This window comes from Crassostrea angulata, chromosome 1 (genome assembly GCF_025612915.1).
Source record: "Crassostrea angulata isolate pt1a10 chromosome 1, ASM2561291v2, whole genome shotgun sequence".
Taxonomy (NCBI): domain Eukaryota; kingdom Metazoa; phylum Mollusca; class Bivalvia; order Ostreida; family Ostreidae; genus Magallana; species Magallana angulata.
The window spans coordinates 43,826,404-43,854,371 of record NC_069111.1 but is presented as its reverse complement, the minus strand read 5'-3'; the positions used below and the strand labels follow the sequence as shown (position 1 = coordinate 43,854,371).

The following is a 27,968-nucleotide window of genomic DNA, read 5'->3' as shown; positions in this document are numbered from 1 at the left end:
CCTCATCAGGTCATTACAGAAATATCAGGTCATAACTCTAAACATAGAAAATGATGACCATCAAATTACATCTTTATATATGTAATAGAAAGAAAATATCATAATTATTAGTATAAGATATAACTATTTTAGCTGTATTTCCTTGAATGTGTTATTTTGCAAAATATATCTCATCAGGTCAATCAGGACATTACACACATCAGGTCATTAGACAGTCTCAGTACACAATTCGCGCCGTCTGACGTCTCACCTAATCGGAAGGCCTCGGGAACCAGGCTACACAAACACCACACTATCCTCATGGCGGAAAACTCAAGAATTAGGTATTTTAGAGAAGTAGTTGTTCCTTCCAATTCAGGATCTAAATGGAAGGAAAGACATATCAATACAGGTAACGGTGTGCAAAATCAACATAAATTGATGGTGGTGTTCTGTTCTTTTCTTCATTTTGACGAATATCCATTTTATAATTATAGTGGTTATTATTTACCTTTGTAGTTTCATTTTGTTATTATAGGAATTGACAATAATGTCTCTATGAAACCGTAAGACAGACGATGAAATATACACACATATATATAAATCTTATCTAAATAATTATGACAGATATACCCTAAAACTTTCATATCATACGACCATGATAATCGAGTTCACCATTTTAACAGCAATTATAGCATTTTCTATCGTTAAAATGACAGATGTCCCACGAACCCGGTTTAAAAATTGAATTCGTTCCCTGTATACGTTTTGTAACAAATGGAAATAAAAAGATATGGCTTTGTATCTCGCCTTAAATTGAATATGATTGGTGTCAAATATCTACATATTAAGTACATTGTTGCCGACTTCCATAGCTCCAGTTTACCACATTCATTATATTTGCAACAAAATTTGCAATGAATACCTTTGTGCTAAAACTACATTCATCCATTAATATGAAAAATGTCCAGATTATTTGTTTTGAGACGCGCCCTCTACACCACATTCATTATATTTGCAACAAAATGGCTACCACATTTAACATCATCTTTTAAAAAAAGGCTGTTTACAGGTAACTTTTTGGAGGGTTTTAGGACAACAGGTGATTTACTGGACTTTGTTTAACAAAAGATGACGTAGTACGTCACAAAAATGATTTAATGATTAAGTCTTGTTCTAGCTGTCCTGAGTTTTTTGTTCCACCTACCACTTTTCGCTTGATATTTCATTGATAATAAATACCTTTGTGCTCAAACTACATTCATCCATTAATATGAAAAATGTCCAGATTATTTGTTTTGAGACGCGCCCTCTACACCTGTTTCTTTTTATTACAACTTAATGGCAAATACTTATTTGCGGCGAGAAATATTCGCGACAATAAGGCTCTCGCGAAAATTTCTAGCACGCGAATAAAAGTTGTTTTACAGTACATTCTCAGTCTGATTCAACTTGCTCTAATTATGAAGTTTTCGCCAGCCATTTTCGCTTTCTTTATACAAACTGACAATAAATAGTTTTTTGTGGTGTCATCCCTGGAAACATTTTTTAAAAACGAAATGAATTCTTTTATTTGAATTTTTAAAAACCCTGCTACATTTTTATTATAGAAGTGCTTGTTCATGTAACAGCATCAAAATGTAGTGTTTTTGACAAGTATATGTATTAAAGATGTTTGTTGTTTAGTGGCTTCAGTGAGCACACTTCAGGACATCAAAGTCCCGGACAGCAGCGGGGGATACACCTTCACAGAAGGCGGAGTCACAAACAGATTTATATACTGGTAAGTATGTATTTTAGATTCTCCGATCCTCAGTCTTAAAGTTATTTTTTTTCATCCTAAAAATGTTATTTATTCTTCAAACTTTATAAATGAAAATAAAATAAAACAATAATATTTTTTTATGGTATCCATGCATTTTATGAAGGTATTGCAAATTTGGCCAAAATGAATATAATGGGATTAATAATGTATACAAATTGAGATCAAATTAAAAAACAAAGTTGTACCAGTGCAATAGTGGTTCAAACTTCTTTACCTCTAGGTTGTAGATCTCTCCGTTGAGTCACTACGGAAAAATAGTTTGTTGAATAGCTAATTGTAGTTTTAACATTTTAAGACTAATTAAATCTGTCTATATAAAAGGCAGATTTATGGTACGGATAAACAAATTCTAGATTATTTAGAGTTATCAAACATTACTCAACTGAGGATCGGAGATCATTAAGAGCCTGCTTGTGTCCACAAAATGCTATGCTATTTTTGGATAAAGAACGATCATAAATGAAAATTCTGAAGAAGAAAAAAAATTTCTGAGTGGAACAAAGCAAAGTACTGTAACAAAACACTGAAGGGTGTATTCCACAAGCAATAATCGTTTTATTAACCTTATATTTCCAACCCTTCAAATTTATTTAATGTTTTAATGAACAGGAGGACAACCAGCAACGTCTTGGAGCTGGTGGAGGAGAGCCTAGACTATAACTTGTTGGGGTCACAGATCCGGTTCCACTTCCATGACACTCAGATCATTGGGGGAATTTCCATTCACGAATCCCATGGAAATGTGATTGTATTGGTTGTCACGGCAATCAGTGTACACCGTTTGGTTTTTCCTCATCCAAGTAAACTGATAAAAAATGTAAGCAAAAATTTACATAAAACATGGCATTCATTTGGTGTCTGTGCTTCTGCATTTCCATGATGTTTGGATTACATTGTAATGTTAACAAATTTACTATTATATTTAGACATTTAAGAATCTTTTCAGTTCATTAAACAAACAACTATGGGATGGGCAGTGTTAACTATGCAGTGTCTTTAGACTTGAATTTAATTCAACTCTGTGTTGGTCAATAAATTATTTTTGAACTACAGTCTAACAGTATTTTTAACATGCTGCTAAATTTTACTTATTTCTGCAAGATTTTGACTTTGAATGTGCAAATATTCACAGCATTAAGATATAGATGAGATTGACGAGTAGAATCTTCTAGAGTTTGTATTTGTATAAATTAACAGCAGTAAGAAATTACAAGTTTTACAATGTTTGAAATCATTTTGAAATGTGTAATATGTACATGTCAAATAGCATGATCCATTTTAATCTTAGAACATTGGATACACCCAGAGCAGTCAACCGCTGCCATCAATCTTCAACTATGCATCAGACTTGGAGAGTCATTGGAGTAAATATCTGTTGAACCATGGCGGGAATTTCTCATCACAGATCCAGGCAGCTGCTTCCTCTCAGAACACGGAGGGCGAGGCCCAGTTTGCTCTCAGTAGTAATGAGGGGAGCGTTCTTTTGATCAAAATGCCTCCCCTTAATATTCAAGGTAGTCAGCTATGAAAGTGAAACAATTTAGACAGTTCATGCTTCAAAAGCTTCAAAAGGCTAACCTTTTTAGCTCACCTGAGCTGAAAGCTCAAGTGAGCTTTTCTGATCACTTTTTGTTTGGCATCCATATGTCCATCCATCAATCCATCCATCTGTCTGTAAACTTTTTAGGTTTTCGGCGCTTCATCTGGGGGTAGGGTGGGGCCACAATGGGAGGGTGGGGGGGGGGCAAATTTTTACTTAGGAATATTTAGAGGAAATCTATAAAAAATCTTCTCAAAAACCATTTGATCGGAAAAGCTGAAACTCGTGTGAAAACATCCTCAGGTAGTGTTAATTCAAGTTTATTCAAATCATGATCCTTGGGGGTAGGATGGGGTCACAATTGGGGGGGGGGGGTCAAATTTTTACCTAGGAATATATAGAGTATATCTATAAAAGTCTTCTTAAAAACTATTTGACCAGAAAAGCTGACACTTGTGTGATACACCTTAGGTGGTGTAGATTCAAGTTTGTTCAAACCATGATCCCTGGGGACAGGGTGGGGCCACAATGGGGGTCCAATTTTTTTATAGGTATATATAGAGTAGATTAAAAAATCTTCTCTGAAACCCATCGGCCACAAAAAGATGAAACTTATGTGATCAAACCATGATTCCTTAGAGTAAAGTTGGGCCACAAAGTTGGGGGGGGGGGGGGTAAATAGGAATAGAGAAAAATTTTCTTACAAATACTAAAACAACAAAAGGGCTTGGTATTTTCCATAAAGATATAAGGATAAAAATTGGCAGATTTTTTAAATATTTTGAGCAGGATCTTCTGTACTTAGTTGTCAAGATATTTTGATTTGATACTCTAATGCTGATTTGATCAGAGTTAAGGCTATTGTTGCTCAGGTGAGCGATGTTGCCCATGAGCGTCTTCTTTAATAATACAATTAACTGTAATCATTGTCCAAGTTTTTAACCTGAAAGCAGTGAACAGAACAAAAACAATAGGTCTTTCCACTGTGGCATAAAGATAGTTTATAGCGTAGTGAGACTTGTAGTGAGTGGTGATCATTATTCGCAGGCATTGTGCAGCAGTTTGAACTCTTCAAGTCTTCAATGATGCAGAAGTTGTGGACCCAGCTGGTTCCTGTAGCCATGAGGTTAGTCTATGAAAGTGAGAATTTTTAGGTCACCTGATTTACTAGGCTTCTTCTCTGAAACTACTGAATCTATAAACTTGGCATATAGCATCTATTGAAGGTATTAAATAAAAATACACATACCCATGAAATGCATTTGAAATTGATGAAGGGGAAAATGTCCAAGATATCTTCATTGACACATTATCATATTTTACTCAGAAAAATTCACAGAAACGAAAACAGATTATAATGGGGAATGTTTACACCTTTTCTCGATCCATTCAAAAGTCACTTGGAATACTTTGCGCAATTATTCAATGTTTATCATTCGGGTCTGCTGCAATACAAAATCCCCATAAACATCACATTTTAAAGCCCTTTATTGAAACATGATAAGCTAAACTGGGCGTTTTAACTCAGAAATCTTGAAAAATTTTCATAATTATGAATGAACATCGTTTAAACCCTGAGGTTTAAATATCAAGTAATCAAGCATAATGTGAATCGAGGATATCAAGGGATAGAGTATAAAATGCTTGCATTTAATTTTGACAATTTAATATCTTAAATCTTTGGTACTACCACACAATTTCAATCTTTTCATCTCCCTCTGGTGACTTGTAGGGGGAGTCAGGGATCCCTGGAGTCAGCCACGGGACTGGTGATCCATCCCTTCAGGGGAGACACCTACGTCTTTGCCATCTGCAGGGACCACAAAATCAGGGTGTGGTCTACTAGGGTAGGTACTTGTATCTGTATGAGAATTTTGAACCCCTCATCTTTTATGTCGTAGTTTAAAATAATTAGGATTTTGCTAAAGCCAGGTCTGTAGCTCCGGAACACATTCTGTACAAATATTTGATTCCAAAAAATTCCTAATTATCAATTAGGATCAATAAATCAATAGAATCAATAATTATCCCAAAAAACTAATTATCAATTTTAATTTTATGTGCTCTCATCTCATAATTATGTTACATTTTTTAAATACCGTATTTTTCCGACGATTAGTCGGTATTTTTTTCCTCTGAAGCAGAGCACCCGACTTATCGTCTTGTTCGACTTGTCGTAGGCTCGATGTCAGAAATTTTTTAAAAATAGCATTAAAAATCTTGGTTTTAATCATCTTGAGTTGGCTGTGTGATTGAAAATTACGTTGTTGAATTCACTGTTCATCTTTAATAATTATCATTTTCACTCATCTGTCAACACTTTAATACATAATAATAACAACAGTTATTAAAAAATGTTACATTGTCTTTAATCAATTAAAAGTTTTACCGTTCCGTTTTTATAAACACATCGTCACATGGTTCTATGTATCACCAGTAGGAAGATAACATTGCGCAGTAAAATTGAAACCAAGTTTGAATGGAAGAAAATATTGCAGTAGGTCCGGGGGATGTTTTTTTTTAAATTTAATTATTTTATTTGTAAAGAGTTGTTAGTGGAAAGTATAAATCAGAAATATTTAATGGTCAAATTCAATCTTGAAATACGTAATCGGCAATTATCAATACTACTGTTTATACAATAGGCCGACACCGGTTGTGTTAATAATCTTGCCCTAAGGCTGAGATCTTTACGGCAATTTCACTCCCTGTGTATATAAAGAGTACCGTTATAAGAGTGTTATAGTTCATTGATTAATTATTGTCCAATTCTTTGATTATTGTTAGATAATTTTTTTAGGAAACGTATGTATGTCGTATATCGTCATTATCAAGTCGTACAAATGATCGATCTATTTCTAACAGTGTCTATGTAAAACAATAGCGTGTAACTGCATTACTGGATACAAAGTAAACAAGTTTCATCAAATCATAGTAATTGCTAAGCTTTCTGCACTTGAGATCCCCCTTTGAAGTCCGACACGAGACAGGTGCATGCCTATGACACCGGAAATTGTTAAACAAACATTGACCACGCGCCGAGTCAACAGGTGGCTGGTTACGTAATGGCGAATACACTGGCGATAGTCAGAGTGGATACTTATTTTAATGCTTGGGAATAAAATATTTCTGACAAAGTAAGTTTCGTTTTGCATAACACGTGATATCGGGATTTGTTTAAAATGCATGCGACTTTGTAGAAGTTGCCGGTATTTGAAAATTTGATGCATAAGTATAAAGCGTAATTGTTTAAATGTTAATCATTAATAATAATTGGTAGCAATATCGGTGACATCGTGGCATCATACACTGATAATGTTACTGCAGTTTTATAGGCCATTTTGAAGTGATAAGATCGACGTATGGTCTGAGATCGACGTATCGAAGGATTTTGTTAAAATTTTGGCGAAAAATGGGCAATTCGACGAGTCGTCCGCATCGACGAGTCGTCGGGAAAATACGGTAATTCTTAATATCATGATGTAGTTTCATCTTATTTGCTTATGCACAGAATTTATTAGATCGAATATATTTGTCATACAACTTAACTTGATCATGAAAAATGTCGCTAGCAATGACTGCACTTTGAATGGCTTTGCTTGCAGATTTTTCTGTTAATAATTTGTTGGGGGGGGAAGCATTTATCAAAAACAAGACATGTTATTAAAAGTTAATGAGGTTTAATATGTCAAAAATTCTGCTCCATCATTGCTTTATTCAGCAATTCAGCAACTAAGCTTACGAAATAGGAAGTATTTGGTCAACATGCATGAATTTTTGAGTTACTCAAATAAGATAAACAAATGTGGTGTTGTCTTCTTACTACATGTTTATTGTAATTTTTGGGCTACCAATTTTTACAATCAGGCAAGTGGATTGAAAAGTTAATGTCTATCCATTTTGATTAGTCATAAACTAGTGCAATTTTTTGTGTGCTGTAATTTCAGGTTTTTTTGACTGTGGTAGGCACTGTAGGTCAAAGGTCTTCCATCCAAATTTGTTTATACTGGGAGCTACAGACCTGCATATAGACTTTGTAAACAACTTTCTAATATTCATAATGTTCTATGAATTGTTCTTTTCACAGAGTCTTGAGTGTGTTTCAATATACAACATCTTGGAAACTTGTCCTGAGCTTAAACATGCACCACCTGCAACTGGCAAGTATAGTTGATATCTAAAATTCAATAGGTTTCATTCTTAAGGCCCTCCTTTGAAAAAGAAATTTAAAAACCTGATTGTTTAAACATGGTTATTTTCAACCAATCTTAAAGGAAAGTTGTCTTAAAATAGCTGTAGAGGAGTGTTTAAAATTAGTCTCAGTTATGATTTACACTCTAGCAATAAGGATGTTTTGGGGCAATTTTTTCCTGCATTACCGGTATATAATTTATATGTTGATAATTACAATTTGCTTTGTGGTTCTTAGGTGCTGGCCATAAGCTGGTTAAAGTGATGACAAGTGATGCTGTCAACTTGCTGTTATGTGTCCATCTGAATTTTAAAGAACGTAATCAGGTAAATTTCATATACATTAAGATTTCAATCAGAATTATATTATTAGGGCCCCGTTCTGCGGGTGCCGTATAGTGATCAGTCTGTCCTTCCGTCCAAATTTGCTTGTCCAGGGCATATCTTCTCTCCCCTTTGCCCAATCTAACTTATACTTTACCTACAGAGTGCCTTTGGGTAAATGAAGAGCAGTGACTTTGAGCCATTTTAAATCTAAGGCTAAATAAAATTGAAATTACGGTTCTCAGGCCCGCGCGCATCCGTTTTGAGGGTGCCGCATTGCAAATTTTATTGCATTTTCAATAAAATAAAAAGTTGCTAATGCGGAGACCTATCCGGAAAAAAAAGTTTCCGCTTTCGGTTTGCATATAGTTTTACTTTCGTTTCTAATACGCAGCTTCCGGTGTAGTCTTAATCATCAAGTCGCTTATTTTCGTAAGTAAAAACTTTATGATCCAAACCTCCCGATGATATAGACGATACTAGTAAAAATGGGGTCGATGGAAATTTTGGACTTAAAACGAATCAAAATGTCTGCTGTTTCGATTTGTATCCGCCATGGAACCCTCTTAATTCTTCCGTGGACTATAATTGAGAGTTTTTCCGATGGATGTTTTTTGTTAAACCTGTACGTGGGCGTGAAATCGATAAAATTCGATTGGGAAAGTTGGACCTCCCCAGAAAAATTACTTGGTGCCTTCGTTTCTTTGTCAGTTGGCAAACACAAGAACGGTTTGAACGCCTCGATTTTAACCATTATAAACTTGCGGGGTTTAACGATAACTGCTGTGTATTCAGGACTTTCTTCTTAACTGTGAAGAAATGTGGTCCCAGTAACTGTCGGATATGATTGGCCCTGAGATTGCATAATGATATCTCTAGCCAGTTACACAACTTTCCTGATCCAGTGCCAAGTATTTTAGAGTAAACATCATATATGTCATTTTACATTTTGTAAAGTGGATTGGTATTTTACTTTATTTTTAAATGACTGTCATTTATTAAAGGAGAAGAAGGACACTACAAGGAGTTCAGTGAGGTTTTTGAACCAATACTACAGAGGAACACTGTCCTTCTTTATCATCAAAATGAGCACAATCAACTGCAAGCAGACATGGAATTTCATTTAGTCTATCTGCTCAGACTGCAAAACAGTGAAACAAATGGGAACCTGCATTGATTGCCAGAAACCCAGAGTCTTATAAGTTATATAGTGCTACTAAACTTGGTGCCCAAGAAAGTACCTTGCTTACAAAAATCATTGGACTTCATCAGTTTTCATGTTGATCTAAACTTCAGGAATTAAACCTGATTATCCTGAGAAAACACCCTCAATATGCGCCCAATTGTACAAAGTTTATATGAGATCAAATTTAGCCTGTGCATCTCCAATTGAGACCCCCTACTACATCTACAGCTCTGGTGTATTTCCCCCAATATGCTATCACTGTTGGATACAAGACACAGATACAGAGGAAGGACAGTACCCAATATGTCATGATTGTGTTGTGACACAACGACAGCTTTGTAAAAACGGAAGGATGTTCAAAGCTTCAGAGCAAAGAACAGAAAAAATGAAAACAAACAGTTCACTTATAAAAGAATAGATGTTTTTTCATTTGATCTAAATATAAAATATCATTGTTGTACTTTGAAAGTTGAACTGTATTTTCAAACATACATTGGGGTGTTTTTATCTGTTAAAATATTTAATAGCTATCCTTATTAAATAATAAAACAGCTGCTTGAATAAAGAAAATCTTGTTTTTTTTTTAATTTTAGGTAGTTAATTTCTTTCCCAAATAAAAAAAAGCCTCCTTCATCTGTTTTTTTACCAAAAAAGAAAAAAAAAGCCTCCCTCCCTCATCTAATTTGGGAAGATTTGGCCTGAGAACCAGAGAATTAATTTTATGTGGCCTAAGGTTTAGGTCATTGCAGAATTATATAGAAAATCCTTGTCCGAGGCATATCTCCCGTTGGTCCAATCTGGCTCATACTTCACTCACATAGTGTCAGGTCAAAGAGTGTGCAGTGACCTTGAATGAGGTTTGTAGGTCAAGGGTTAAGGTCATATCGGACCTCACAAAAATCTTTTTTTCAGAGCCTCTACACTTTCAACATTTTTGAGTAAAGGGTGTGTTGTGTCCTTGAACCAATTTCCAATGTCAAATGTGTAGGTAATAGCAAATTATTTGAAAAATCCTTGTCTGGATCATATCTTCTTTCCCTTTGCTCCAAAAGATCTCAAAAGATCAAAAGATATGCAGTGACTTTAAATAATGTTTGTAGGTCAAGGTCATATCAGATCACACAAACATCCTTTTTTAAGAGCAATTATATACTTTCCAATTTCTAATAGAACTCTACATGAACAAGTTAGAAAAAGAAAAAAAAAACTCATACAATATTCAATGTACATGTACCTACAATAGTGAAATATTTTTCTGTTGTAGTTTTGTTTTGTACAACCTGAACTACAGAGCGGCCGTTTGCAGCACTTGCATGTTGCGACAGTGGTGGGTGTGGCTGAGGATTTGATTGACTACTGTGTGACCGCGGATAAGCTGTGGACCCTGTGGACCAATAGCTCAGGGGAGAGCATCGCGCGAGTCTGCCACATGTCCGGGTAAGCCCCATCCAATTCTCAGTGGGAACAGAAATGACTCGCGAGCAGTCTGTGTCCTAGGGATACCTTAGCTCATCATGTTTTTAACAGATGGGAAAAATTGTGACATTTAACTGATAAGCTTATATGAGCTTTTCTGATCTCTCTTTATCAATCTGACTAATCCACGGACCTCTATTATGCTATGACAATAGGGGTCTGTGCTTTAGTCAAATTGTCACTATTGTGTGAAAACTTTTCATATTTTTCTTTCTCCCTACTTTTCTTTGGTTCAGCTGTTTAGAAAGAGATGTAAAAAAACACCAGGAGCTGTTACTTAGTAGGCCTGTTGTTAAAAGTCAGGAAACTGTCAAATTTTTGATAGCCTTTTCAGAATGTCCAATAAGTTAAAATGAATGGTAGTCCCAATGTTGGCCATTATTGTGTGTTTTTTTCGTAAAGCTAAACATGACTTGAAAAAGGCATTGTCCACCATGTTTTTCTTTTGTCAACACTATACCTCTACCCCTATATATAAAGCCTCTGACTTCGGAACAATTGAAAGCATTTAGACCCCACCTACATCTAGTAACACCTGTATGGTTCCTCACAGACTGCAAATGTTTTTATTTTTTGTCATTGAAAGTTCATGGTTAAGATTTAGACTGATTGACATCATTGTGAATCTGCAGAGAGCTTCGAGAAGGTAACTGGGTTGAGGTAATACTCCACCCCTCAGACGCTGGGGAGATTTTGGTCAGCCAGCACACTGACCCCAGGGAAGTCTACACGGAGAAAATGTTCCAACCCAAACGATTCAACCTGTACGACATTCACAAAGCTCTAAATGTAAGTATATTAAGTCTCGTTTTTTTTCCCTTGTCAACTATTAAGCCTTAATAGAATAATCTTTGTATGGTTGAAAAAAAATTCTCCTTCTTTTCCAATCTTTAAATCAAAGCTTGGGATAATAAATTTTTGTTAATAATTAAATTTTGTTAGAAGAAAAGAATTCAAAATGTATTGACTTAATGACTTAAGGTGCGGTCACACGATGCAATTTTTCATCCAATTTTCTTATTTGATTTGGTTGTGTTTAAAATCTTACCATGTGGCGACCTAGTTCTAAGGCAAAGTCTGAAAGTCAATTACATATCTGATGTGTGTCCAAGTTTCAATCAACTCTTTGGTGAGATTGAGATATCACTGACAATAACTTTTTCCTGTACATTAATTCATGTAATATAAATTAGGTTTTATTAATGGAAATTCGATTGTAAAATCATATTGTGTGACTACCTCAACAATTGACTCCAATCGACTTACCTGAGCAAGTGGATTGAAAATCTGATGAAAAATCACAGTGTGTGACCACACCGTAAGAAGTATTGCTAGCAATCTTCTTTCATGGTCTGCATTGTTCTACATGTACCTGTACTGTACCTTGCCTTTCTCTTGTCATACAGGTGTACAGACGATCAATGAATGCCACTGTTCCCTCAGACCTGGACATTAATACACTAAAACATGAAGTCACAGAGGCGGTGGAGGATGCTGTAAGCATATCAGGGATAGCCAGATTATAATTATACTAAGGCTGTTGTTGTTGTTATGAAGGACATTTTTGTTTCTTCTCTTGAATGAAGTTTTCTTTTTTCAAAGATTCGTAATTCAGCAATGGCCAATGAAATATCAGAAGAGGAGTACTGTGATTTACAGATGGAGCAGTGGTCCAAGTTCTACTCAGGGGTGGTTCAATATCAAGAGGTATGTTGTCTTTATGTAAGGCCACATAAAATTAATATTTAGATTCTCATCCTGATTTGTAAAAAATATATGAATAGGGCGAGGTCCACCTGCCAGGGAAAAAAAGTATCGACCTAATTTCCAAAAAATACGGTATAAGTGGTTCAAGCCATCAATGTACTGGTACAACCTTTTGCATAATTATTCCATTATATTCATGGTGGGCAAATTTGCAGTTACTTTGCAAAATGCATGGATACCTTCAATGAATTTCTTTTTATTTCATTTCATTTGTAAAGTCTGACAAACAAATAACATTTGTATGATGAAAAAAAAAACCTTTGAAGCTGAGGGTTGGAGAACCTTGATAAACCTTTAATTGTAGCCATGTCTTTTAACATTTATAAGTTTGTGTGTACCTTGGTATAGCTTGATAACTGTCGGTGGAAGAGAGCATAGTGGAAAAACTAAAATTAATATCATTAAAGAAAGTAATTCTCTTGAAAAACATTGTAAACTATTATCATTCATTTACTTAGCTATATTTCTGTTCCAAATCTTTTGTCAGGTTGGAGGAAAAATGAAAGGTTTCTTTGTTGAACCCAGCACTGGATTAGTGTGCATTATCAAAAAGGCAGGTCTTGTTTTCATCTTCCATTCTGATTTATGTTCTATGTATATTGAATTTACTGTAAAATGTGTTCAATAGTACTGAAATCTGATGAAGTCATTGTGAATTGATTGAAGGGTGGACTGAGCTTTATTAGACCTTGTGATCCCATTGAAGAGCTGTACCTGGGTGATGGACATTGGTCAGCTGAAGATTTAAGTATGTTTTGTTTTTATTTTACATCTCCTCAGTCACTCAGGTGATTGCTGTGGATCTTTGTTAGTTATCGATATTACATTTTTAACCTCTCCTCTGAAACTACCGAGATAATCTTGACTAGATTTGGTGTGTAACATTAAGAGCTCTGTTTTGTCCATACTTGAGGCCCATAAGAGGTACCTTTGGCAAAGTAAAGCAGGCACAATCTTTCTAGAATGTGTTAACTTTCTCAATTTTTTGTTACTCCTCAAAATTATGAGCCAGAAACTTTGAATACGATTTGTTTAAATGTACAAAGTTGTTCCCAATATTCCCCAGAACCAATGATTTGTAATAGTCTGCATCTACTTGTAAAAGAAATCATAAATTTTGAAATTCCTGACCTGTCATGCTGAAGACCTTTTATTAGGTTTATTGCCAGTTAATCCATGTGACAAGAAAGGCCTATGCTGTTTTTTAATCTACATGTATGGTTGTACAGTTGTAAGGTTATATTAATAATATTGAAGAAATTCAACATAGAGTTACTGTTTGCTGCAGATAGAAAAAAACTTGCATTATGCAACACTGTTATATGATTTTGACAGATGAGATTACTTTGGCGGATTTGAGGACTTTGGGGATGTGTCTGAGTTTGATTGGCAGCAAGATCTCAGAGGACATGGTGGTCCAGTTTGAGGACTCCCTTCTGATGAAGGAGTCGCCAGAGGAGGCTGTGAGGCCCATAGTAGAGGACCTTTTCTTCAACACAAGGTAATGTAGATTTTTAATGAAATGCAAGAAATAAAAATTGTGTGTTAAATTGCTTGAAGCAATTTTGGGGGATTTTAAAATCTCATCATTTTTCTGACATTTGAGAATGATGTAAGATCATTATAAATTTTATTTTTTCAATAGTTTGCTTTGTAATAAATTAGAATTCAGCAAAAACATACCCATCATTGAACATGTATCATCTGATCTGCTATTTTTTTATGCCCCCCCCCCCAACCTTTTGAATTGCTTTGCTGTTGCCTGTTGGTAGGTCGGTCCACCAATAGTTTCCGTTCATTTTCTTTGCAGAGGTTGTGTGTATTGAGATGAAATTTGGTATACAGATTAATTGTAATAATATCTAGGTCAAGTTTGAATTCAGGTACGATTGAGCAATTTTCGACAGAGTTATGCCCCTTGCACTTAGAAAAATTCCAATTATATGCAGTTTCCGTTCATTTTCTTCACAGAGGTTGCACATTTTGAAATGAGATTTAGTATAGTGATTTATCAAAATATTTAAGGTTTGATTTTGGTTACGATCAAGCAATTTTAGACAGAGTTATGCCCCTTGGACTGAAAAAAATTCCACTTAATATGCAGAAGTTGCACATGTTGAAATGAAATTTTATATACAGATTTATCATAATAATGTCTAGGTCAAGTTTAATTTTGGTTACAATCGAGAAATTTTTGACATAGTTATGCCCCCTTGACTTAGAAAAATTCCAATTATTTGCAGTTTTCGTTCATTTTCTTCATGGATGTTTCCAAGGGAGAGGGCATAAGTGTTTCACAAGCATCTCTTGTTTAACATATGGTTATTAAATGCTCACAAACTATGTTGAATATGGATACATGCAAAAAATATTTCATGCATGGTAACAGGTATTGTTTGATGTGTATATCAATAATTATTCATTTTGACAGCTTGGTTGAAATTTCCCTGGATTCATTGGGAGCATTGGTTCAGAACATACATGATTTACCAAACTGTCTGCATCTCGTACTAAACTCCTTAGATCTCACCAAGGCTACACTAGAGGACGAGGAAAGTGGTAAGACTTTTGTATACAATGTAAACAGATAAGTTATAGTATATAAAGATTTTTTTTTATAGAAAAAAGACTTTAAAAGTTATGTTAACTTAGTGTTTGATTCCAAAATTTTTATTAAAAAAGAAATACATGTAAGCCTAAGAAATCCACACAAGTTAAGTTCTTTTAATTGCAATTATATCATCTTTGAAGTATATCATCCACTTGGGATAGAATTGAGTGATTTAAATATTTGCAGTTTGGCATATGTATCTTGTTGTTATACATTGTATAGGCCCCATGGTTTAAACACAATTTGTACACTTTTATCTGGAATATAAATGTATATTATCTTTTGTACATTTTTATCTGGCACTGTGGTTTATACATTATGCATTGTACATTTTTAGGTTACCTGAGTTTTAATACAATTGCTATTTGTTTTAGTCTGTCATCATGCGACTGATTGAATGGTTATTATGTCCATGAAGCCCTCTACCAAAATTATGAAATCCATGGCCCCTGGGTCAGGGGTTCGGGCTCTAGGGTGGGGCCAATATGGCCATATTAGTGAAAATGTATTGACTCTTAGAAAATCTTCTTCTTTACTCCCATATATATTTGACAAAAACTATATGCTTGGCTAATATGTCCATGAAGTTATCAACTAAATTGTGAATATATGACCCCTGGGTCAGGGGTTTTGACCCTAGGATGGAGCCAATACAGCCTTATAGAGAAAATGTAATGAATCTTAGAAAAATCTTCTTCACTCCCCCCTAATGTGAGGAAAAAAGTGAATGCATGTTTACAATGTCCACTTACTCCTTTACTTGAAATGTGAAATCCATGGCCAATGAGTCAGGGGTTCGGGGGGGGGGGGGGGGGGGGGCAATTTGGCTCTATACTGTTTACTGTTTATAATGTTTCAAATCTTATTCCTTACTCTAAGACATCTAAAGAAAAACTAAATTCATAATTATGTTAAACAGACTCCTCAACAAGTTTGTGTATGAGCTATGGTACTCAGGTGACCATTAAGGCCTATTGGTCTTTTGTTGTTTTGGTACATGTACTATGGTTTAAGTGTTATATTTTATGTGGTACCTGTAGATATGGAGAGTGAGCAGCAGCTGATAGATGGACAGATTTTGACCAGTGATTCAGCCATTGATTTTCTGACCACGACTCTCCATCAGACGTCGGACACGCGGTTCCGAGTTCTCCGGGATCTCCTGTTGTTCCTGACCTCTACCATCAGCCTCGGAGACCGGGTAATCACAATTCGACAATTCATTTGTTGATGAGATTGAAGAAATGCCACAGTCATTATTCACAACCATTCCATTGTTTACACTGCATTCCGATGATTTGTCTCTCGACATTGATCCTCTCTATTAAACATGCTTGTGACGTCATCAATGTTTTTTTAAAATTATACATAATACAGAGAAATTCAGTTAGAAGAGTTTCTATTGACATTTCAGTTTTCAGTTTTCAGTTTTTAACCGGGTTTTCCAACGGAAAAATCCAGTTATTAAAATGGTGAAAACGGCGGGCGGGTGGGCGGGCGGCTGCCAAAAGGGTACCCTCATTGTACGGATAACTCCTCTTACAGTTTTCAACATAGGAAGTTGTTCTTTTGCAGATCAATTGTACATATATCAGAGGTGTGCATATTGCTAGGATTTTGATTTCTGATAATTTATGAAAAAAATACCAGCTTTTGAACATATAAGGTACTCCATTTCACTGGATACGGGTTGACATGGATTATGAATATTGCATATAGGGTACTCCATTTCACTGGATACGGGATGACATGGATTATGAATACAGTTCACATAAATGAAAACCCAGTTTGCTGTCACATTGACAGCTTTTCACTTGTTATAATTTGGACCAGATATAAAGTTAAAATTGACATGTTTTAGAGTAAAAAATGACATCATGCTGTTTATTGTGACGTCATATCAATCAGAGGGATTTTTACTCAATCGATCACTGAGAGTTGCCTTATCATACCCGAGATGTGCAATATGATAAAGGTGGTCTACTAGAGGTGATGCCTCATCTCTGTGAGCTTTGTAATCTATGATTACCTAGTATGTTTATTCGTATTGGTCAATGTTCATGGGTAGCCAAAATTTTCTTTGTTTGTGGGGACGTAATTTGGTTGGTAGCAAGCTCGATTTCATAAATATATATCAAACAAATGCTCACATATGCATTCATGGGGATGCAAATTAGTGGGCAAGGATTACCCAAGAAAGCCACAAACAGTGTACAAGTTAAATATGATTTGTTTACAGTACTGGGAGTGGAGTTGATTGAAAATTAACTTTTTTCAACCTCAGTGGTTATCATGCAACGTTAATGAAAACTTAAACTTTATTTCTAAAATTGACCTCTCCAACTTTTAAGTTTTTCACACTGTTATTATTCTTGCAAGGTTGTCTTCCCCTCTGGCAGAAAAATATCAGTTGCTCTTGAATGGAGAGGGATGAAAGAATATGCCTTGTAAAAAATTAATATTTTGGTGTATCTCTGACTTAATTAGGATGGAATCACCCCTGAGGTCAGTGAGACCCTTTATGACATGATCCCTAGGACCAGTTCTCTACTACAGTCATATGCTGTGTTGAAGTGGGCATCAACTAAAGTGGCCACTGTCAGCCACTCAAATTCATTGTAAGTACTAAGTCACACATACATATATACTGTAAATTCCTTATATTAGTCGAGTACTTAATTCCACGATCCTGCTGTTTCATATCAGATTGCGAGAATATAAAATCGCAAACACATAGCTTTTATGCTTATTTCTTATAGTTTTCAACTCAAGAAAATAATCATATAACAAGATTTTAAAATCTGCGAAGGGTGCTTCTCGCAATTTTACGCAGATATTAATTCCTCGCGTTTAATTAGGAATTTACAGTACACACACACACACAGATATGTGTTATGTTTAACCGAAAATGGCAGACAAGATACTACCAGAAAGAAAAAGAATGGCTTTGATTCTTAAACTGTTATTTTAGATAAAAGTTATACTTTTGTTTGTAGGGAAATGAATCTGCGGCTGCTAGCCAGTCTTGAGGTAGCAGAAAACTCTGGATTGACTAATGTGCAGAAAGCAGGTTTGTGATATACCATTTATTAAAACTTTACAGAAAACATGTCCATCTGAATATGGGTATCTATTCCACATGTTTATACTACTCTACAGGCAAAGAGAGACATTTATGCAAAACGAACAACTAATTTTTAAAACATACTTACCGCGGTAAATACGAAACAGACCTGCTGAAAACAAAACAAACAGCCTCTTTTGCAAAACCAACAGTCTTGCACTGAAGAAATGCTAGATGGCTTGCAAAGAGATATATTGAGGAAAAATCGTATCCCGGAGAAAACAAAACGAAAACAGGGAGACCAACTACAGTTTAGAGAAAAACATTAATATCAAAATAAAAGAACAAATGTCTCAAAGGAATTGTATAATTTACACAATAAAATGCTTTGTTTGGTGATTCATGCGGGATATGAAGGTATCAATATTGCAGAAAAAATACAAAACCCCTGATTGGTGGCTTATGTTCTTTTTTCTGCAATGATTGCTTGCTACTATTTCATTTTATATATTGTTTTCTTTTCAAAGTCTCCTCCAATGTGACTGTTGCTGAACTCTTCATTCGAGGCATCGGTGGCAACCAAGCACGAGCAAACCTCAGTCGCACAGAAAGAATCCTGGACAACACAGGGCAGCTGTGCAATTGGGCCATTCTAAGAATAACCAGATCTATCCAATTTTTACTGTGGCCTCTGAATGAAAACTTCCTGTTTCCAGAATTTCTTGCCAGCTGTTGCCAGTACCTCCCTCTGCAAGAATATTGTTTTCAGTTAAACCATTGGTGTGAAGTCAATCCTGCTTCCAGAAAATTCATGCTTGGGCTTTGTTATCTGCATTTTGGGTAAGTGCATTATTGATTGCTTCTCAGCCAAATTAATTCAATGAGCTTATTAATGAATTAACTAGTGCAATGTTTTGAATAAATTACATGGTTTTAACTTCTTTGTTAACAATTGTGAAGTTATATTAGTCAAGAAAAAATTATTGAAATATTTATTGAATGGGGAAATAAACACAAATTTTAACATTTGATTTGAAAATAAAGCCAACCAAGTGACATGTAATATTCTGTACATGTATTAGTACATTGAGGATGTTTGGTTTGATAGAGAGGCACAAAAGGCTGCACAGTGTTACACTGAGGCCAAGGCAGGACTGCAGACGGAGGCCTTCCTAACACAGAGTCTGCTGCAGACGGACGAGCTCAACCCCCGGGTCTTGGAAGTTCTCTATTACCTCAAGGTCAGAGCTTTCACTGCACTCCAGTGTTTGTAGTTATTACTGCATTGGTGTATTTGATGTTGCTGTATTATTGCACCAGTGTATTTAATGTTTTAAATACATCAAGCCTTTTGGACTTTGGCAAATACCAATCACTCTGGCTGATACCAGGGCCAAGATCAAGACAGCATTTTGATATTCTATAGGAGACAATTAAATTGTTGTGTTTGATTTTTCATATAGGTCATTCGACAATTTGAGGAGTTTGACTATGCTGATACAGTTGTCCACTTAGCAAGAACGGCCATAAGTATTGCAGACCAAGATGATGAAAATACTGTAAGACTTGTTTTACATTAAAAAATGTTTTCTCCTGCTCCCTTTTCGTGTAAATTTTAAATTAAATTGGAGTGGTAAATTCTTACATGTGAAAGTAAATTTTTCCTGTTCCTTTTTTAGGCCACTTTGTGGTCCAAGATTTTCAAGTATCAGCTGGAAATGGGTCATAATGATGAAGCATACAATGCCATGGTTAGCAACCCTGACCCATCAAGGTTAGCAATGGCTTCTTGTATTTATAACACGTTTGATTATCTTAATACCAGTATCCCTTTACAGGTATCGGTAAGTGCTGGGCAATTTAATGAATATAGTGTACAACATTATTTCACTCTAGTAGAATTCACAAAACAAAATTCAGTGTATTGTCAAATATATGATGATGAGTACTAAAATGAAAACTTCTCTAAACCGAAGTCGGACTTGTTTCATGTATATGTATATATAGGATTACCTAGTCAATTTTCTTTACACAGGAGGAAAGACTGCCTTCGACAGCTTTTGGTGACTTTGTATGAGAGAAAGGATCTTCAAACACTAGTGGGGTTCCCTTACATTGATCTTCAAGAAGAGGTGACTATTTTTTACCTGCTAGTCTTTTATTGTTTCAATACTGTATTTTACGGACGATAAGACAATATTTTTTTTGCCTCTGAAGCAAAGCACACAACGTATGATCCAGATCGACTTATCGAAGGCTTGAAGTCAGAAAATCTTTGAAAAATAGCATCATAAATCTTGGTTTTATCCATCTAAACTTGGTTGTTTGATTGAATGTTACCTTGTTGAAATTCTTGTTTATCTTTATTAAATGTCGTTTTCACTCAATCATTTGTTAACACTAGTAAACATAATTAAAACCTCGTGGCGAGTCAACAGGTGGCTGGTTATGTAATGGCGAATACACTGGTGATGGTCAGAGTTGATAATTATTTTAATATATGGAAATGAAATATTTCTTACAAAGTAAGTCTTGTTTACACTCGTACAACTTGCATAACACACGAAATTGGGAATTGTATAAAATGCAAGCGATTTTATAAATGTTAATGGTATTTCAAAATACAATGCTTAAGTATTGTTTAAATTTTAATCGTTAATTATAATAATTGATAGCAATAATGGGGACGTCCTGTGTATCATATACTGGAAATATTACTTGCAGTTTGATACACCATTTTGAAGCGATAAAAAATAAAAGGATGATTAAGAATCCAGAGTATATGCAACATGCTGATTTTTTTTCTTGTTTTCATCAATCATCAATACATGTACTTTAATTCATGGCCTATTCCAACATGCCACTTGACATTTTCTCAATCGGTGTTTTTGCTTACTCATGCATCAATAGACAACTGCATATCTTCAATACATGGTCTGTTTCAACATTTCAACAATGTATTCATTTTCATATCTACTAAAGCATATGGATTTTTACATTTAGGTATCAAGAATAAGAAAATGTTTATATAAACCAGAAAGTTTTTAAAAATTGGTAATGGACCTCTGATGATGCCTATAGAGTACTATCTTAAGTCTTTGTGGTTTGTAGGTGGTTTCTATCTTGGAGTCTAGAGCGAGAACAGTGGACATCACTACACAGAACTACTACGACATTCTCTATGCTTTCTATGTGACCAGAAACAACTTTGGAAAGGGTATGTTCATGTTTAAGTTAATACAAAGTTTGGCTGGCTGTGATTTATGATAAGTTCCTGTCATCATTTGAAAGGCACAGATACGATTTGCAAGCCTTCAAATCTTTGACTTGTTTTTTGGACTATTTTTGACCAGTTAGTTTTTGTCTGTCCTTTTGTAGCGGGGGCTGTGATGTACGAGCATGGTATGAGGCTAGGGAGGGAGGTTCCCCCTAAACAGGGCCTCCAGAAGCAGGCCCACTGTTACCTAGCAGCCATGAACGCCCTCCGACTGGTCAACCCAATATATGCATGGATTGTGAAACCTTCTGTGTGCACTGAAATGCAGGTGAGAGAGAGAATTAACACAGATTGAGACAAAATTCATTAAGAACAAGTGCACTTAAGCTAAAAAATGGGCCCTTTTTCAGTGCCATTTTTTATGAAGAAAATATCAATAAATTGCTTTTTTCCCATGATAATATCTAAGACTGATAGATATTTTTTATTTACAGTGGAGCCTCACTTATCCGGACACTTTTGTCCCCAGGCCAAATCGTCCGGATAGGTGAAGCGTCCGGATATCTGAATTGTGATATTTACCTTTAATATTTATGGAAACATAACTCATAGATTAATTATACAATTAAATATTTTATTTTGATAGCACTACAAAAAAAGTTTAGATTTTTTTTAAATTAACAAAACAAAATATTGTTAAAAACATTATTTAAGGTATGTTTTTTCCACAGGAAACCAAGCACTACATTCTTCAAGGCAACACATACACATGTACATGTACATAACAATCACTGTATTAAACCGATAATTTAATTACATTCGCATAACAAAGCGAAGAGAAGAAAATCGGTGTTCCACTTTACGCTGACAAATCTTTTTCTTCAAGCTAGCGGTGATCGCAACTCTCGCTCTCTTGGCCGGTGGTGTTGACATGTTTGAAGCTGCTCAACATTTGATGATTGAAAATGGGTGAAAATCTGTATATATTCCCTTATTGATAATTGTCCAAGCTATTTTTTCATTGACAGAACTTACCCAAGCTAATTTTACGTATCCATCTTTCTATAGAGTTAATTGCAACCAAGCGATTTTTACAAGTAGCGTGAACACTCATCCACGCCATGTTTGGCATAAATTATTATTACACTGTTAATTGAACACACGCTATAAAATTAATGTCGATACCCTGAACATCCCAAGCGGTCTTAATAACTACTGTGGAATCATTAGATTTCGTGGTGGCTCAATTTTCGTGGAATTCGTGGGTACCTCTCATCCACGAATTAACATCCTCGACAAATAGTTAAATTAGGGTAATAAAGTCATACTTCCTTTGTAGGTTTAATAGAATACACGAAATTACGTCCCCACGAACCTGTGAAATTTAAGCAATCCACGAAAATTGGCCCCCACGAAATTTAATGATTCCACAGTATCGTAAACAGAACTCAAATTATCAAATATTTCATTTCAATTACGTTTTAAAATGAATAGGCGTACGAACGATCTAATCACACTACGATTAATAGAATTTTAATTCAATCAATTGATGACTTTTTTAAACACAAATTAAACAATTTTCATGTCATTTTATTCAAACAATAACAGTTCATAAGTTAAATGGCGACAATTAAACATGTCGCATCCATGGTTACCGTAATATCCTCGGCGAGTACATAGCGTGACACAGGTGACCCCGATTACCTGACAAAGGCATTGTTTAAAACCAACAACCAGTGTAAGATGTTTTTACACCAATTTGCACTTGCGCATAAAAAACTTTTGTGCCCCCGAACACTTAAATGTGACCGTCCGGTTAAATGAGGTAAAATTTAAAGGAAAACTGTATTATGTGGTAAAATTTGACCGTCCGGATCCGGAACGCGGAATTCCGGATAAACGAGACAAATTATTGTGTAAAAATTCTGTTCCCAATAAAAATCGACCGGTAAGTGAAGCGTCCGGATATCTGGCGTCCGGATATCTGAGGTTCCATTGTATATGCACACTTAAATTTACCAAAATTAGCATACAGTTTAAACAATTGAGGATTTTTAAATGCCTATAGATCATCTTAATCCAGAAAAATTGTACTGAACCTACTTGAATCGTGTCTATATAAATCAGAGGGAGGAGTCATTTACCGTAATTCAACATTATTCTGTCGGTGGATTGTTTGGCGCATTTGCTGAATTGTACTTAATGCATTTTTTTATGTATGAAAAAAAATCAAATAAAACTTTGAAGTGGCATATGACTATAGTGATCAAACAAACATTCCTGACCGTACAAAGTTGATGGAAAGCGATTTAAATCGTGCCAGTGTTTTACAGTGAGCACATTTGACAAGACTACCTGGAGAGAACCCACATGACAGCCTCGGTCTCGAAATGTTGTTTGAAATATAAAAGCCGAGGCTTTTATTTTTATTATTTATGTTATTATGAGACCTTATTTTATTATTTATTTTTTGTTTGAAATATAAAAGCCTCGGCTTTTATATATCAAAACAACAATTCTCGACCTCGGTGGTTATTCTGCAACATTCAGGAAAACTCGTACTTTATTTCTTAAATAGATACCTTTTAAACTAACCATCTAATATGTCCTCTATCTAGCTTTCAAATTCTAATCCGGACTCACTGCAATCTAATCATGATGGTTACCACCTTCTTTTAATATGTATAGCACAACATAACAACTTATTTACCTGAAACCCTTTAAAAAATGGCGAATCATGCGGGCCAAATTTGACTCATTTGATCATATGATGATAATATAAATTTCCACTCATTTAGGTGATGTCAGGCAAGGGCAATTTTGATGGAGACGAGAAAGAAGACATAACAGGTATTATTAGAGATTTTTTTGGTAAAGAACTTTGAATACTGTAGATTCCTAATTAAATGCAAAGAATTAACATCTGCATAAAATTGCAAGAAGCACATCTTGCGAAATTTAAAATCTAGCTTTTATTTTTTATACAGATGTAAAATGTAACTAAGATAAAAATTCTGTGTTCTTTTGATTTGATGCAAAACAGGTTAATTACAGTAAAATAACTTGAGTAAAATAAGGAATCTACAGTATGAACATTAATACAGATGTGTATATTCACTGTCAACTTGAAATTTCATCAATAAATGTTTTTTATGTTGATGTAGCAACAAAGAGAGTGGAGATCTTGGAACTTGAGGACATCGAAAAGGAGTATATATTAGTCGATGCCCGTCTAGAGCTGCTAAAGCAAGATAAAAGCAACTCAGTCGGATCAGGTTAGTTAAAAATGTTAACATATCATGCAGAGTTATATTAGAATGTCATGGAAAATTTGGATGTTATCAAACTACAACCTGATTTGAATACTAGTATGTGACGATTTTCTTTTCCAAGGTCCTACCCCTGGAGCGGACGAGATGGTAGGATTACTGGTGAATGCTGGGATGTATGACAAAGCGCTGACAATTTGTCAGCTCTTTGGGATGAAACTGACATCTGTGTTCGACAGTCTGGCACTTAGGTATGTTTATTCTTGTGTTTCTATTTTAGTACAGTACAGTGCAATAAAATTATCCAACATATATGTAGTGCAAATTATCAAACTGTTGAAAAATTACTATTTTATCATTTTATTTACATGCAAGTTCATATCAAGGAAGTCTGAATGATAAAATTACAATTTAATTTCCTTTTGGATTACTTTCCTGTGTCAACAAACTTAAAAGATTTCTTACCGGCTCGGGTTGATAGTTCTGATGAACGGGATGTGATTCAAATTGAAACAGAGGAATTTCAGGATTCTGATGATTCAGAAATAGGGTATTGAAGCAAGGGAGGAGAGAGAGAACCTGGTGAAAGTGAACTTTTCGTTGTTGAACGTAGTTCGCCAGTTCAGATTGATTGATAGGCTAAAGAGTTTGCAGGGACAAAACTCTACCTTCACTCATATAATCAACCAGGCCTAAAACTATCTTCTATGCAACAGAAAGTATGTGATGAAATATGTTTGAGTAAGTCTCCCTTGAAGGAGCATACCTTTAAAGATGATGATCTAAGGTCACTGCAAGTTTTCTCTGAACACTTCAAGTATTTTAAGACACCTAAGTGCAATGATTCTTTGCTGTTTTATCTGGTCCAGATGCGAGAAAAAGCTGGGAAAAAGCTTTCAACCAAAATTAATAACCCAGTACTCAAGGCCATTGAATCTGACAGTTACCACCTACATGTAGATGGGGTATTGAAATGGGTTTACGATACACAGCTTACGGTTGTCCACTCATCTTAGTCAAAGTTTGTATGACAAAATAGACTTAGAAAAGGGTAAAGAAACATGAAATGAGCTCTTTACATCACTGGATGTTGTATTCCATCAGCTGTGCAGAACCTCTGTCAAAAAATAAACACCAATCATAGAAGAGTCATTCTGCAGGAATTGGGTTTCAAAGAATTAGTTGAAGTTGACACAGATTAGTAACCCATCACTCATAAAATCTTATTTTGGTTCCAAATTTGAACACCATACATGTATTTAAGGCAAAACTTCAATAAAAGTTGATTGGTTTAAATATGGGGACAAGGAGTACACACAGGTGTAAAACAGTACTTTGTTACTAACATTTAGATGATTGCAATATTGTCTTGCTACACTTATAGATGTGTCAACCTGGCTAAAAGCTGCAGCCACTCAACACTGGCTGACAGTACTACTCTGACGCAAGCCTGGGACTGGCTCAAACTGAACGACCTGCCCACCCCTGGCCTCAAGGAAAGCAGGTACTATCACTGTCACAGATTACCATTAGTAATAGACCACTGAGGAGTGGGGTAGCCATTTGTTATTCCATAAAGACCTATTATAATAAATAGGTCACTTTGTAATACATGCACTATACGATGTACCGGTACTGATTTGTGAAAATGTGTTCTGTGATCATTGTGTGCATATTGTGACTTGGGTTCTGCTCTGTATGACAGTGCTGCAGACTCTGCCTGGAGTCTCCTTCAGCACTACCTGAGGGTCCACGAGGACAGCACCGCCCAGCTCCACCGCACGGTCACCATCCGCCTCCTCTCCCAGGGATTCCCACTACCCTCCTGGATGATCAAATCATATAAGGTATGAAAAATCAAGTAAATAGACACTCATTTGCCACTAATTTCTTAAAGATGTGATCAGGCTAAATTGTTCATGCTTTATAACCCCCAAAAAGGAATTCTCTCTTAAGACACCAGTACTCGATAACTAACATGTTGAAATTTTAAGACTTTAATCCTAAAACTTTGTGAGAGATATTTAGTACAAATGTAATTCTGTGTTATGTTTCAGGAGCTGCACTGGTCCGATCTGCTGCGGCGGTACGTGGACTATGACCAGCTGGAGGATGCGGTGGTGCTGACTGTGGAGTATGTGGATGCCTTACTGTGGACATACACCGGCCATGACTGCCCCGAATTCAATCTCAAGGTAACTAGTCATTGTCAACATCCAAAAATTAATGTTTACTCTTAGTAGAAAATACATTTTAAAATTTTAAAAACACATTTATAGCAAAATGTCAATGAATGAAAACCAATGATTTGTTAAATGCAAATGTTATTTGTTATATCCAGTGTCTAAAGTGAAAGTATATGGTAACTTAAATAAGCCATGACTTTAATTTTAATGAGTTATTTACCAATGCTTAACTTGTTCACTGCAACTTATTTAACAGACATTTAAAGAAAGGGCATTAAGACTTATTGGCAGCAAGATTCAAAACCTGCTTTGGAATCTTTTTGCCGCAAGCATAAATTAATCAAAGCTTCTTTGATGTAGCCCAGTTTCTGTAGTGCATGTTCTAATTTTATTCTTAATACTGTGAAATCATTAGCATTCATAGTGGCTCAATTTTCGTGATATTTTGGGGTAGCTCTCGCTCACAAATTTACATCCTTGACGAAAACAAATTTTGTTTTTGTCTTGAAATTTAAAACCTCTGCTTCTATGAATTTACATCCCCACGAATAAGCAAAAACTCAATCCACAAAAATTGACCCCTATGAATTTAAATGATTCCACAGTATGCAATTCTGTAACCAAAAACTATTTTGAAAGATTTCTTTACAACTTGACTTCAATTTCAGTCCTGCTCGAGGCCGGTCCCTCAAAGCAGCTGGTTACCTTACACCTGCATAGACCAATTATCTCAAGCTCTTAAAGACATGAAACAAGATTCACACCATGAAAGGGTAAGAGTTCCTTTGTCTCAACAATTTTCTTCCTACAAGAGGCATGACGCATCTTGATACACACACTTATTATTCTGTCTGGAAACTGTCTATTAGTTTTGTTGTTGAAGATTTTTATCTGACTTTATAACTTGAATCTAATTTTTATCAAATGTTTCTCGCGGATTTTTATCAAATGTTTCTCGCAGATATGAAAATGATGTGGCTGCATTATATATGACTGCTAGTACAGATACTTCACGTGTTCTGCTTTGTTTCAGCTGGCTGAAATGCTGGAGTACAAGCTGGCTATCTACTTCCAGAAAATGAGACACCTCTCCGAACAGATTTTGACGAAATAACTGACATTTCTTATTTCTCCACTCTATTTCATTGCATGCAATTAAATTCTTTCTTTCATGCAGAAACACTCTTTTTCAGGTCATTGAATGTTAAATTTCTCTCATCAAGGTACTATATCGGATATTTGTCCTTTAGTCTGTGCTCCCTGAGAACACAGGAAATTTGTTGTATCGTTTTCATTTTTTCATGAATTCAAATAAATTGTTTTGTAATGCAAA

The 27,968-nt window shown here is 35.3% G+C and overlaps 1 protein-coding gene across 1 annotated transcript; it reads left to right on the top strand.

Annotated features, from left to right (window-relative positions):
• Positions 1-247: 247 nt before the first annotated feature.
• On the top strand, positions 248-27,968 carry LOC128186874 (nuclear pore complex protein Nup160-like). Its single transcript, XM_052856859.1, has 34 exons — positions 248-391; positions 1,666-1,762; positions 2,414-2,621; positions 3,093-3,318; positions 4,392-4,470; positions 5,077-5,191; positions 7,432-7,504; positions 7,774-7,862; positions 10,310-10,482; positions 11,154-11,310; positions 11,928-12,017; positions 12,124-12,228; positions 12,776-12,841; positions 12,955-13,036; positions 13,624-13,789; positions 14,720-14,847; positions 15,940-16,100; positions 17,387-17,517; positions 17,896-17,969; positions 18,491-18,803; positions 19,072-19,204; positions 19,427-19,522; positions 19,643-19,737; positions 19,999-20,095; positions 21,075-21,180; positions 21,342-21,508; positions 23,979-24,030; positions 24,345-24,455; positions 24,574-24,700; positions 25,834-25,953; positions 26,155-26,296; positions 26,507-26,644; positions 27,304-27,408; positions 27,669-27,968. Exons 1-34 carry the CDS (start codon positions 301-303, stop codon positions 27,747-27,749), a joined length of 4,194 nt encoding a protein of 1,397 aa, XP_052712819.1. The 5' UTR covers positions 248-300; the 3' UTR covers positions 27,750-27,968.

Coding starts and splice junctions, on each gene's coding strand:
- LOC128186874 (XM_052856859.1), top strand. CDS start 301: ATGGCGGAAAACTCAAGAATTAGGTATTTTAGAGAAGTAGTTGTTCCT. Junction 16,101..17,386: donor CCATCAGCCTCGGAGACCGG/GTAATCACAATT, acceptor TGACTTAATTAG/GATGGAATCACCCCTGAGGT. Junction 21,509..23,978: donor CTGTGTGCACTGAAATGCAG/GTGAGAGAGAGA, acceptor CCACTCATTTAG/GTGATGTCAGGCAAGGGCAA.